The sequence below is a fragment of the Lontra canadensis genome, unplaced genomic scaffold (genome assembly GCF_010015895.1).
Source record: "Lontra canadensis isolate GAN:19392208 unplaced genomic scaffold, GSC_riverotter_1.0 scaffold45, whole genome shotgun sequence".
NCBI lineage: Eukaryota > Metazoa > Chordata > Mammalia > Carnivora > Mustelidae > Lontra > Lontra canadensis.
The window spans coordinates 8,488,201-8,502,020 of NW_022631039.1; the positions used below are offsets into that span (position 1 = coordinate 8,488,201).

At 49.1% G+C, this 13,820-nt stretch overlaps 1 protein-coding gene across 1 annotated transcript in view; it reads right to left on the reverse strand.

The window, feature by feature from the left end:
• Positions 1 to 13,820, reverse strand: part of STAG3 (stromal antigen 3) — a 38,054-nt gene that overhangs the window by 9,430 nt on the left and 14,804 nt on the right. Inside the window, exons 11-29 of the mRNA XM_032872581.1 lie at positions 13,257 to 13,355; positions 12,970 to 13,049; positions 12,472 to 12,579; positions 12,091 to 12,205; positions 11,402 to 11,507; positions 11,133 to 11,236; positions 10,770 to 10,862; positions 10,577 to 10,666; positions 10,111 to 10,311; positions 9,919 to 9,989; positions 9,736 to 9,823; positions 9,187 to 9,267; positions 9,014 to 9,106; positions 8,711 to 8,879; positions 8,449 to 8,585; positions 7,339 to 7,440; positions 6,691 to 6,839; positions 6,310 to 6,438; positions 6,053 to 6,210 (exon numbers count right to left, since the gene is read on the reverse strand). Of these exons, the coding sequence (XP_032728472.1) occupies positions 6,053 to 6,210; positions 6,310 to 6,438; positions 6,691 to 6,839; positions 7,339 to 7,440; positions 8,449 to 8,585; positions 8,711 to 8,879; positions 9,014 to 9,106; positions 9,187 to 9,267; positions 9,736 to 9,823; positions 9,919 to 9,989; positions 10,111 to 10,311; positions 10,577 to 10,666; positions 10,770 to 10,862; positions 11,133 to 11,236; positions 11,402 to 11,507; positions 12,091 to 12,205; positions 12,472 to 12,579; positions 12,970 to 13,049; positions 13,257 to 13,355 (2,173 nt within the window). The remainder of the gene's footprint in view (positions 1 to 6,052; positions 6,211 to 6,309; positions 6,439 to 6,690; positions 6,840 to 7,338; positions 7,441 to 8,448; positions 8,586 to 8,710; positions 8,880 to 9,013; positions 9,107 to 9,186; positions 9,268 to 9,735; positions 9,824 to 9,918; positions 9,990 to 10,110; positions 10,312 to 10,576; positions 10,667 to 10,769; positions 10,863 to 11,132; positions 11,237 to 11,401; positions 11,508 to 12,090; positions 12,206 to 12,471; positions 12,580 to 12,969; positions 13,050 to 13,256; positions 13,356 to 13,820) is intronic.

Here is a 13,820-nt window from a genome sequence, read left to right on the forward strand (position 1 = left end):
TCTCGGAGTCGGACTCTATAACGTTTCCCATTCTGACTGGACTTTCTCCCAGAGACTTGCTATTGTTGTTTACTGAGTGATCCTAGGGTTTATTACTGCACTTACTTGTCCATAGGCTATACCTGCTGCCGGGCTAGCCACAATGGCTCCCTCTAAGGTCATGGACCCCACTTTTATCAGCCCTCTGCTATCTACTCCTAACTGCATGTCACTACGGTTTTCCTGACCCCAGTCAGTCCTGCTCTTCTGCTACCTGGTGTGGTGTTCCTCCTCCCTGCTTTTAGCTTGCCCAGCCTGGCGGGAGGAGGGGGGCAGATGCTCGTATCACTGTTACCGGCAAATGGACTTTCCAGCTTATCCCCCTCAATCCTGTGCCAGTGCCCCCACTGACTTCTTCCACCCGAGACAGACACCAAAGGCTGACCTCCACTTAATGGGCCACCATCTTCTTGATAATTAAGTCCATGTTCACCCCGAGCCTTGAAGTCAAACCCCAGAGTGAGACAAAAAATAACTCGCTCTGGCATATCCCTGGGTCCCCCATCCACACACAGCAAACATCTGTAGCACAACTGTTAGGTATGATTAACGCCTCCTACCAAGCGGTTAACCACTCAAATCCACCCCTAGCGTCTGACTGCCGGATCTGTACAAAGCCCAGTCCCGCCCAGTTCCTGGCTGTCATCCTCAACCAATTCAATGTGTTACCTCCCACCTCGGCACCAGGAACCTCATACTATCCCTTTCTGGCCCCAGTACCACTGTGTGGAAACTCTTCCTCTCCTGTCACAGGCCCCAGTCGGGTCTGTGCGCCTAACGACACAATTCCTGGCTTGTGATCAAGGTGTATACACCCGCGTCCCCCTGCACAGTCAGTCATACACACGTCAGTCTCTTACCCAATCTTTCAGTCCCCCCCTGGGGAGCAACGCTCCGCTTACATGGAGACCTCCTAGTGGCCTCTGATGCTCCCCCGCCACCATTCCCCTGCTCGTGAGCCTGCTGGCCGCGTCAGGAGCTGTCCTCGGTGCCACCAGTGTTGGGATGTCACAGGTTAGTACCCGGGGCTAGCTCAACAACTCACGGCGGATTTTTCTGCCCTTACTCAGTCAGCTCTGGCCCTGTAGTGCCAACTCGATTCGCTGGCCTCAGTGTCCTCCAAAACAGACATGGGCTCAGCTTGCTCACGGCTGTGCAAGGGGGACTCTGCCTCTCCTTACAGGAGGAGTGTCATTCCTATGCTAATGATTGGGGGTGGCCCAAGAAAACCTGACCCAGTCCCAGGACCTAGGAACTCACCGGTGGGAAGCACTCCAGCGGACTTGGTGGGATTCCCTCTCACAGTGGTTCCCTTGATTTACCCGTCTTGTGCTCCCCCTAACAGGAGCCTTCCGTCCTTGCATATTTAACGCCTTTATTAGGCTTATCACTGCTCGAATTGCCAAGATCAGACTCCACTTACTCCTTACTCACCACCGCCCCCCCCCTTGGAAAACAAAGATGATTCCCTCTATCCTAGGGGTTTAAAGGGGCATCAAAGCGGGGAATGATAAGCGATATCTGTGTTCTAAGGTGCCTGACCAATCCAGCAGGGGAATCCCCTTGGCCCCAGGGCCATTCTGGGTTTTCACTCCTGCCTCACCTGCCGAGGGCACAAAAGTGCCACAGATACAGAAGTACAAGTTTATAAACTACCCCCTTTGTTTGTGCTCAGGGCTCAGACCTTCGGAGATCACTCTCCTCTGAGCCCGCCAGCGTTAAATAAACCTCCTTTCCTCCAAGATCTCCGAGTGCCGTTTGGTTCTTATATTGGGCAATCCTGTCCAGGTTCTGTCACATAGGAACTACAAAACACTCATGAAAGAAATTGAAGACACAAAAAGATGGGAAAATATTCCATGCTCATGGGTTGGAAGAATAAACATTGTTAAAACAACTATGCTGCCCCGAGCAATGTATACTTTCAACACCATCCCAATCAAAATACCAATGGCATTTCTCAAAATGCTGGAACAATCAATCCTAAAATTTGTGTGGGACCAGAAAAGACCCTGAATTGCCAAGAAAATGTTGAGAGAAAAAAAAAAAAGGCAAAGCTGGGGACATCACGTTGCCTGACTTCATGCTTTACTACAAAGCTGTGATCACCGAGACAGCATGGTACTGGCATAAAAACAGACACATAGACCAGTGAAACAGAGTCTTTGACAGAACAGAAATCTTTGACAAAGCAGGAAAAAAATATCAAATGGAAAAAAGATAGTCTCTTCAATACACGGTGCTGGGAAAATTGAACAGCTAAATATAGAAGAATGAAACTAAACCATTCTTTTATACCATACACAAAGATAAACTCGAAATGGATGAAAGACCTCAATGTGAGACAGGAATCCATCAGAATCCTAGAGGAGAACATAGGCAGTAATCTCTTCAACATCGGCCACAGCAACTTCTTTCAAGACACGTCTCCAAAGACAAAGGAAACAAAAGCGAAAATGAACTTTTGGGACTTCATCAAGATCAAAAGCTTCTGCACAGCAAAGGAAACAGTCAACAAAACAAAAAAGCAACCCACAGAATGGGAGAAGATATTCGCAAATGACACTAAGGGCTGATAACCAAGATCTATAAAGAACTCAAACTCAACACCCAAAAAACAGTCAAGTCAAGAAATGGGCAGAAGACATGAGCAGACACTTTTCCAAAGAAGACATACAAATGGCTAACAGACACATGAAAAAGTGAACATCATCACTGGCCGTTAGGGAAATTCAAACCAAAACCACATTGAGATACCACCTTACATCAGTTAAAACGGCAAAAATCGACAAGGCAACAAATGTTGGAGAAGTTGTGGAGAAAGGGCAACCCTCTTACACTGTTGGTGGAAATGCAAGTTGGTGCAGTCACTTTGGAAAACCGTATCGAGGTTCCTCAAAAAATTAAAAATAGAGCTACCCTATGACCCAACAATTGCACTACAAGGTATTTACCCCAGATACAGATGTAGTGAAAAGAAGGGCTATCTGTACCCCAATGTTCATAGCAGCAATGGCCACAACAGCCAAAATGTGGAAAGAGCTGAGATGCCCTTCAACAGAGGAATGGATAAAGAAAATGTGGTCCATAAACACAATAGAATATTACTCAGCCATCAAAAAGATGAATACCCAGCTTTTGCATCAACTTGGATGGGACAGGAGATGATTATGCTAAGTGAAATAAGTCAAACAGAGGAAATCAATTATCATATGGTTTCACTTATTCGTGGAACATAAGGAATAACACAGAGAACGTTAGGAGAAGGGAAAAATGAAGTGGGAGAAATCGGAGGGGGAGACAAACCATGAGAGACTACGGACCCTGGGAAACAGAGAGTTTTAGAAGGGAGGGGGATGGGGAGATGGGTGAGCCTGGTGATGGGTATTAAGGAGGGCACGGATTGCATGGAGCACTGAGTGTTATACGTAAACAATGAATCATGGAACACTACATCAAAAACTAAGGATGGGGCGCCTGGGTGGCTCAGTGGGTTAAAGATTCTGCCTCTGGCTCAGGTCGTGATCTCAGGGTCCTGGGATCAAGCCCCGCATCGCATCGGGTTTTCTGCTCTGCAGGGAGCCTGCTTCTCTTCCTCTCTCTCTGCCTGCCTCTCTGTCTGCTTGTGATCTCTGTCAAATAAATAAAATCTTAAAAAAAAAAAGATATACAGTACAGTAACTAACCTAACACAATAAAAAAAATAAGTAAAAATGAGCAAAAGGATTTCAATAGACATTTCTTAAAAGGAGATACAGATGGTCAACAGGCACATGAAAAGATGCTCAACATTACTTATGAGGGAAACGCAAATTTAGGCAATGAGATACTACCTCATAGCCACTAGGAGATGGGAAAAAGAAGAAAGACAATAACCAGTGTCGTCAAGAATGTGGAGAAACCAGGACCCTCATACATTGCTGCAGGGACTTTAAATGAGGCAAGTACTTTAGAAAACAGTTTAGTACTTTCTCAAAACATTAAACATAGAAGGACCATATGACCCAAATATTTCACTCCTGGGTACATCTCAAGAGAATTAAAAACATGTACTCAGAAAAATTTGTACATGAATGTCCAGAGCAGCATTATATATAGCAGCCAAAACATAGAAACAACCTTATGGAAGCAACCTAAGTGCCCACTGATAGGTGAATGGGTAAAAGTATAGAGTATACACATATGGTATACGGTATACACATACAACAGAATCTTACTCCACTTTTATTTTATTTTTTTAAAAGATTTTATTTATTTGACAGAGAGATAGAGTACAAGCATGCAGAGCAGCAGGCAGAGGGAGAGGGAGAAGCAGACCCCCACTGAGCATGGAGCCCAATGCGGGGCTCGATCCCAGGACCCTGGGATCATGAGCCGAGCTGATGGCAGAGGCTTTAACCCACTGAGCCACCCAGGCGCCCCCTTATTCCACTTCTATTAAAGAGATCTGTGACAACATGGATGGACCTAGAGAGTATCATGCTAAGTGAAATATCGGACAGGCAAATACAAACAATGATAGAATTTTACTTATACGTGGAATTTAGAAAACAAAACCAATGAACAAAAGAACAGAAACAAAGCCATAAATACAGAGAACTGGGAGCTGGCAGAGGGGTGGGGGGGACATGCGAAATGGATGAAAGGGAGCGTGAGGTACAGGCTTTCCAGCTGGGAAGTGAGGAAGTCACAGGGATGAAAGGTACAGCACAGGGAATAGAGTCAGTGGGACCGTGACAGCATTATGTGGTGAGTGATGATCACTACCCTTACGGTGAGCACGGCGTAATGTATAAAGTTATCATACAGACTTACAGAATCACTGTGTGGTACACCTGAAACTAATGGAACTCTGTACGTCAACTATACTCCAATCAAAAGAAAAAAAAAAACCACCCAAATATCCATCAGCTGGCAAATGGATAAATAAAATGTGGCATAGCCATACAACAGAATATTATTTGGCTGTGGAAATGTATGAGGTACTGGGGCACCCGAGTGGCTCAGTCAATTAAGTGTCTGCCTTTGGCTCATGAGCCCCTCATTGGGCTCCATGCTCAGTGGGGAGTCTGCTTTCCCTTTCCTCTGCCCCCGCACCCGTCACCCAGCTCATGTTCTCTAATTTTAGAGAAAATGGAAAAGGTATGAGATACTGATATATGCTAAAATATGGATGAACCTTGAAAACATTGTGCTGAGTGAATGAAAGCAGCCACACAAGGTCACACAGTGTACGATTTCACTACATGAACGTCTGGGATAGGCAAATCCAGAGACAGGAAGTAGATGAGTGATTCTGCCTATGGCTGAGCGATAGAGAAAGTGAGTATTTTAAAGTGTTCACTTGAAAACACATAACAACACATCAAACTTATGATTTCTAGGATGTTATCACTTAAAATGAGACTCTATTTAAAAAGAAAATTAGGGCGCCTGGGTGGCTCAGTTGGTTAAATGACTGCCTTTGGCTCAGGTCATGATCTTGGAGTCCTGGGATCAAGTCCTGCATCGGGCTCCCTGCTCAGCAGGGAGTCTGCTTCTCCCTCTGACCCTCTCCCTTCTCGTGCTCTCTCTCAAGTAAATAAAATCTTAAGAAAAAAAAAAAAAAGAAAATTAACAAAAATAACCCCTTAGATTATAAGACAGGTAGTGATCTGAAAGTTTAAAAAAAAATCATGAAGGTCATATAAAAATCTTTAAGTCTCGTAAATAACAGAATACTAGATGCAAGGAAGGGCCCCCAAATGTATAGATTTCTTCATTCAATCTCTGGTTTTATCATCAGTTTCAATCTGATCTTTCACAAACTTTTTCTATTTTTAGTTGGCAGATAAACCGTGAAGAAAATAAATTCCCCTTAACGACAGCAGATGCTCAGTGAAAGACTTGTTTGACCGGAGACAGAAGTCTGAAGGAGGCATGAGGCCATATGCTGCTTATCTAGGAACTGGCGGTGGAGGAAGGAAGTGGCGCCGGACACCGGACACCGACACCCACACTCGCGGCACTTTACCTTCAGTCCGCCTCTTCTTGGAGCGGGGGTAGCCCTGAGGGCTGGCGTCTGCCGTGCTCTCCACAGGGCTGAGGGAGTGGCAGTAGGTGGTGACGGGACCCCACGGACAATCAAGTGACTGGGACACACGCTGCAGACACTTTCCCAGGTAGGACAGTCTAAGGAAGGGGTGGGACAAACAGGCTGAGTAGCTCGCGGGGCCTCATCGTTCCCTTCTTTCCTAATCCGCATCATTGTCCACCCACCCGCCAACTTACAGCAGCTGCTTGTCCTGATGGAAGAGTCGGGGGGAAAACTCGGAAAGGAGCTCCAGGAATGCCAGGTTTGGGGGCTGACCAGAGGAGCCAGCCGGAGGAGGCTCAGACAAGGAGAATCTGATGCCTTCCCTTGGTTGAGCAGAATGATTTTAGGAAGATGGTCCCTCTCCCCTTCCCTCCCACGGCTGAAGCATCGTGTCCGAGTGCACCTTCCCCAACCCCGGTTTGTTTCCCAGAGAACCCCGACTGGACAGACTGCTCCCCTTCGACATCCTTATTCCTCCCTCCAAGACCAGGCTTGCAGCTCTCCCTGCACACACACAGCCTCTGGCTCAGCCCTCCTAGAAAGATCCAAGTACCCTGACCTCCAACCTTCCTTACTTGTGTAGCATGACCACCAGGTCACGGTTCTGTAGTTGCTGGGGTCCAAAGCTCAAGGCAAACCTTCGGGCAAGGTCCCGCATCTCACTGAAGGCCGGAAGCTCATTCAGGCCCTGGGGCCCCTGCTCCTGCAGCAGTTCCGTGTACAACTGTGTGCAGGAAAACATAGCACATTTGGGAAAAAAAGGAACAAAGTGGAAATAGAAAAGTACAGCATTCCCTTCTCGGCCCAGAAATTCTAATGGGCTTGGGATGCCATTTGCTACTTTTACTCTTCCCTCCCACAACCCTCTGCGGTAGAGAGGGCCTTTACCCTTGCTCTATAACAATATAAACATCTGTAGTAACTGAAGGGACTAAGAGACAACAAACTAAAAGAAAATTAGGAATTTCTATCATTTTACTGTTGGTGCTCCTATGTCCTGATAGCTGAATTTCTGTGGAGTTAGGGTGGAAACTGCCCATCAGCGAGTACTTTCCACAGACCTACTAGTTACGAAGGAGACTATCAAGTAGAGTCAAAGTAAATCAGAAGTTCCTGTTCGTAAGGATCTCACATCCTACAGGGCTGAGGGCGAGTGGACAGTTGGCGGGCCACGGGGAGGGCAAGTATCATTGGTCTGAGGTGCTCCAAGCAGAAGGGCGTACCTGCTTGAGGCTCAGCAGCAGAATTCGGGAACAATGACTGCGGTCAATCTGCCTTGCTCTAGTTAATGTTTCCTTGATAATGTCACCATAGTCACTGTAGAACTGAGGGACAGGAAAAGGAGAAGATCATGTTTGACCATAAGACAAGACTTCCCGTTCTATTTCTTCTTATCATGTGTCCTTCCTGAACTATCTTAGGTCAGGAAACATGAGTTGAAGTATAAAACTCGGACTGGACCTCCTCTCCAGGCAACACGTGCGGGCCCAAAGACATCAAAGTGTAGACAAAAGAGTATGGGAAGAAACTCTATCCTGAGCTCGCATCTTGGGGAAAAAGCGTAATAAGCTTGCCAGTGTCTGCTCTCTTTGCGGCACTGAAGCCTTCACTGTTTGCCTTTCCCCCGCTAGAACAGAAGCTCCATGAAGCAGGAACTCTACTCTGCGTTGCTCAATGCTGTGTCTGTCCTTAGTGCCTGGAATGGTATCTGGCCCAGAGTAGGTACTCAAAATATACATTAAAAAAAAAAGCAGAAATCATTACAATGGTGAGTCAAGGAAACTGAGGTACACACCAAGATACCTTGTAAGGATTGATCCCTCTTCCACTGGTTTTTTTTTCAATTATTTTTTAAAGTTTTTTTTTTTTTAATTTATTTGACAGAGATCACAAGTAGTCAGAAAGGCAGGCAGAGAGAGGGGGGAAGCAGGCTCCCTGCGAAGCAGAGAGCCTGATGCGGGGCTTGATCCCGGGACCTTGGGATCATGACCTGAGCCAAAGGCAGAGGCCTTAACCCACTGAGCCACCCAGTGCCCCTGTTTTTTTCTTTCTTCTTGTATTACACCCCAGTTTATGGAGACTACAATCACAGGGGGAGAAAAAAGATTCCGGATATAAAGAACAAGATTTTCTTTCCAATGAATTTAATCCGAACAGCTTTCTTTCTACGCTTATTCACTACTGACTCTTCTTTGTCCCTTTATTCCAAACTCTTGTTGCCTTCTTCCTCCCACTTTCCTTCAAGCCTGACAGCATCACCTTCCCCCTCCTCCTTCCCGGACTGCTCCAGGGTCTGAAGTCCCCGAGCTCAGCCTGAAGTCAGTCCAGTGCACCTTGTTGTAGTGTTTGAAGACATCCGAGGCCGCATCCATCTCCAGGACCCCATAGAGCAAGAGCTTGCAGAACCCAGCCAGGAGGCGGCGCCGCTGGTGCAGCTGCTCTATGTGCACATGATCCTCCTGGGAATGGCCTGGCTCACAGCAAACGCAGAATGGAAATATCAGAACCACAAATTTAGGACTCTTGCCCTTAAGTGCCCGAGCCAGGCCCAAGCCCCAGACCCCTTCCTGAGCCCCAGGTATAGAGTCTTTGTACCGCTGCCCAGTTCTCCGGGCTGGATGAAGACGTGGTCCATGAGGAAGCTGGCTAGCTCAGACTGGAGAGTGGCTTCAGGCAAAAAGACAAGGGGTCTAAGGAAATCACGACCCCCTAAGATCATCTGAGGGCTGAAGACGAGAAGTAGATCACTTAGTAAGACAAAAGCCTGTTGGGGAAAAAAGAATGCTTAGAAAAGATAGGATATTGATCAAGACAGAAATTACACAGCTCATCTCCCCTTGGAACAAGGCTTCCTCGGACCACGGGGAGAGTCATGCCTCCTTGGTCCCCCTCGAGTACCTGCTCCTGGATGTCAGAATCCACATCTGAGAGGCAGCTCTGGCAGAGCTCACAGAAGGCCACCGTCCTCCCCTTCAAACTCAAGAGCTGCTTCTGCGGAGACAGTGCTTAGGGAGGAGGAACGGAGACACAGGCTCCTCCCTTCCCATCCCCCTACTCAGACGCACACTCACCTGCGAGGCGTCTGATTCAGAGAGGTGGGTTAGTGTCCAGAGAATGGAAAAATAGACAAGAGTCAAGGCTGGCAGGATCACCTGTAACAACCAAACGTCACCAAGTAGACGATCAGGAGAGTGAGGAGCAGATAGGGAGGGAGGGAGGGACAAACAGGCAACACACGCCTGAAAAAGTGGAGAGAAACGAAAGCAGCAAGCAGCGAAGAGAGAAAATGAGATTAGGGGACACTGGGTTCCTTCTCTGGGGAGTAAAGGCACGACTCTGAACAATCGTCAGAGAATTCTATCTTGGGCGAGCATGCCACTGCTCCGTTATCTGTCATCTCCTAGAATCCCTCAACTTTACTCCCAGGAAACCAGAGAGGACGGCTGCTTCCAGGCACTCCACAGTACAGCTCCCCCTCTAGGGCGGAGCGGAAGGAAAGACGTGCCACGACTCTCCCCTTGCGTCTACTCCACAGCCCCGGGACGGGAACTGCCCGGGCCGCCCGGAACACAGAGCCCTCAAGGACTCGCCTTGGACTCCGCTCGGACTCGTCTACTTGCCTGGTGAGGAACCTCTCCTGTGTCCACAGCCTTCCGGAGGAGCCGGTAGCACGGCTCAGAGAGCTCCCAGCGACTCAGGTCATGGGCACTTCGGGGAAGAGGGGCAACGTTACACAGGAACAGCGCGGCGGGCATCAGCACCGCAGCAGCAGGGCCAGGAGAAGGGACCGGCGAGCGGCTCACTTGTAGAAGGCAGAGAGGCGCTTCAGCGTGGCTGCCAGGCCGTACACCTCGTCCTCGTCTAGGAAGGGTGACTGAGGAGGAGAGAAGATCCACGATGGGATTTTCCCAAGAATTCACACACCCACGTTCCCCATCTCGTGGCCTTCTCTGACCCAAACGTGGGGGGTCCCGTTTCTCAGCCCCAGGCCCTACCTGCAGGAGCTCCTCGAGTTCCTGCTGGAAGCGGTCAGTCAGCAGGTCCACCAGCCGGCTGCGGGCGAAGTCCACCCGGCCAAAGAAGGTGAACTCGGGGTTACAGAGCAGATAGAGGGCGTGAGCCCCCGCCTCGAGCACCGCAGGCTCCGCGTGCTTCACCACCACTTCCTGGAGTTGCTGTAAGAACAGCTCCAGATGCTGACAGAGAGGGAGGGGAGAGAAGGTAGCGTGGTGGGGGAGCCGGGGGGGGCTATTCTTCCAGGGTGGGGGAGCGCTGGGGGAGATTAAAAACAAAAAGTCCGGTTGAAAGCATTAAACTTCAAGGATAAGGTGCCTGTGAAAGGGAAGGCTTACGGACTTTTCTGGAACCCAGGTTCTTGAGAAGAACCGGATCTTGGCAGGAGAACCTCTGGCCCTAGCAAGGAAGCAGCACGGCCTGAACGGCAGTTTCTTCTCTCCTCACCTTCTCCAAGCGCCTGGTGCAGTAGATGTTGAGGTCAAAGTAGTTGAGAAGCTGCAGCAGGGGCGCCACCTTCTCCGCGTCAGCCGAGAACTGGAGGGATCGGAGGGAGTGCTGTCTCCCAGCTCACGTGCGAGCCCCACTCCCAGTCCGTTCACCACTCGTTCCCGGATACTGCACGGTGGGGCAGCTCTACCTTGGCCAGGAGCTGCGGGAGCAGGGGGATGAGGTGCTCGGTGAGCTTCACCTTGTCATCGGCTTGGGTCTTCCGTTCTTTGGGGGTTAAGCCCTGGAATTAGACATTTGAGGGGTGCAGGGAAAGCTGCAGAAAAATAGGGAGTCCAGAGAGTGTGGATGTGTAATCCTCTTCCCTACGAACTCATCTGCCCAGGAAGGGAGAATTCATTTGGCAGCTCCTTCAGATCTCTTTTTTCTCTAGAAATGGAAATCTTTGAGGGGCAGAGAAGGGGCACTCAAACCCAGCACTTGAGGATAAAGATGGACAATGCTTATCTGGATTTAATGTTGCTCACCAACCCACCCACCCTTCCTGCCATACCTTCCTCCCAGTGATCCGCCCCACGGGCGGGTGACCCTCTGAAGCTTGCCGAACGCTGGACACAAGGATTTCTATCAGCGTGCTCTCCTGCACGTCGCCCAAGTCTGGGTTGGCAGGAGGATGAAAGACAGAATCACAAATTAGCCGCCCTCCATCTCCAAGTCACTCCTACTCCCCTACTGCCCATGACACCTCTGCCTTTGTAAGACCCCTGGTTTCCTACTAGGAGGTGAAAGATCCCCTCCTTCAGCTTTCCCCCCGGCACGCACTCTGGTCTTTCTCCAGCAGCAGGCTTGTCAGACACTCCCAGTCCTTCAGCTGAGACCCTGCACAGTCCCACAGGCTGTCTACCAAGTAGGCAGCGTGGTCATGGAGCTGTGGAAGAAAGTATATGTTTTTTTTTTCTTTCATTTTTAAAATTTTATTTAAATTCAGTTAACATATGCTGTATCATTCGTTTCAGAGATAGAGTTCAGTGATTCGTCAGTTGGATAGAACACCCAATGCTCATGACCTCACGTGCCCTCCTCAAAGCCCATCACGCAGTTACCCCATCCCCCCAACCATCTCCCCTCCAGCAACCCTCAGTTTGTTTCCTACAGTTAAGAGTCTCTTATGGTTTGCCTCCCTCTCTGATTTCGTCTTATTTTATTTTCCCTCCTCTCCCCTATGCTCCTCTGTTTCATTTCTTAAATTCCACATGTGAGTGAAATCATAGAATCCTCTTTCTCCGACTGACTGACTTTGCTTAGTTAGCATAGTACCTTTTAGTTCCACCCACATCATGGCAAGGAAGATTTCATTTGAAAAAGGTACATGTTAAGTTACTGAAGTCACATGGGAAAATTCCGGTAAATACTGATAAACCACGTCTTTCCTTCCTGCAGCGCCAGCTCCCATTCTCTGCCGCCAGCAGGTCTCATGCACCACAGCCAAGTAACTCCTTCCCATACGTCACCTCGCTCTCCACAAAGAAGGACAGCAGAAGGTGGAAAAAAGTCCTCTGGGCGCGCGGACTTCGGCGTCGCTGTCTCCCACTCTCTGTTCTAGTCTCACACTCAGGGTAGAAGAGCCTGGTAGAACGAACATGGGGAAAAGGCCATGCATGGGAGCGAATGCGGAGTGGGCTCATCACAACGGAGCAAAGAAAGAGTCCGGGGAGAGGTGTGAGGGAAAGAGGTACAGAGCCAGGGAAAGCTTTAATGAGTCGAGAAGGGGACAGCAACACCAAAAGAAATTTTAACGGGTATGGTGGGTGGTCCCTGGGAAAAGCAGCAGCAGACGTAGGAGCGGAAACAGAGGACAGCATCACAGGAACAAATGAGAGGCCCCTCCTCACTTCCAGTACAGAAACTCCCCCGCAGCAGACGCCAGGGCCCGGTTAGAGGCATACACAACAGGGTAGACGCCCTCACAGTCTGCATCTGTCAGCACCCCTTCCATGTTCCTGCCAAGACAAAAGAGTAAAAACAGGTGAATATGAACGTTGTCCTTTAGCACAACTAGGACTAGAAATAAAGGGGCAAATGAGGATTTGGGAACAACCCAAAAGAGGAACCAAAAAGGAAAAAAAAAAAAAAAAGCAACGAGGATGAACTGACAAACAGCTTTTCAACAATGAGTGGAAGACAAAAGAGCACCGAGAGTTAGAGATGACAGGAAATGTTCCTGGAGATCTCGCAGCTCAGGGTCAGCAACCCAGGAATGACCCTCGTCTTTCCACCGGTACATAAAGAAGCGTCAACTTATGAGAGATGGAGGGATAGGACTTGGGGTCTGTCTGTTGTTGGAAAGGTCAGACTCTGAGACGCAGGGCTCCCCGGCCCCCAGGACTCACTTCAGGATAATTGTTAGTAACTTGACGGCCTCTACTGCCACATCATACTCTCGGTCCATGACCATGGAAACCATCCGGTCCTGTAAGGAGAGAGCACATCACTCAATACCTGATTGTACCCATCCCCAAACCTCACGCTCTCACGGAATCTGAGATTCCTAAAGAGAAGGCGCGGAGGCAGAGGCTGGGATAGCTACAGACACAAAGAGCGACAGGAATGGAAAGAGGAGGTGGGGAAACGGGAACCACGAGAGTGAGCCAAGCACAAGAGCACGGCCCAGTCTCACCTTGAAGCGGCTGGTGAAGAGCTCCAGGCGGGCCGTCAGGTCCCGGCTGCTGTACAGCGCTTTCAGAGCCTTCAGGCACCTCAGGCGGACTTCTCGATGCTGTCGAGGAAAATGGAACCAGGACTGATTATTCTCTACTCAGCCCCCACTGGGCCTTCTTCCCCCCTCTGGCAGATTACTCCTTCTGGGCCTTGGTGTCCTGCGTGTTGAGGACTTTGAGATGAGTCAGAGAAAACAAACAGACGGATCACAGCAGAATCTGACAATCATAACGAAGAGGACCTTGGGCTACCACCCTAGCACTCGTCTTACCAATCCATTTCTTGCTTTTCCTAGCTTTCTTGCTTTTTCCTAGGGTAAGTCTTTCTCTACTCCGGTCTGGAGGTGTTCAATCTCCTGGATGCTGCCTTCTCTCTTCTGCCTTATCCTACCTTCCCCAATATTGGGCAGTTTTGAACTCCACGGCCTTCCATGATGGGCTGACCACTAGTGAAGCTTTCAAACGGCAAAACCAGGAAAAGCGGCAGCATCTTAGGGCAGGGAAGAGGGTGAGGGGAGCGGGAG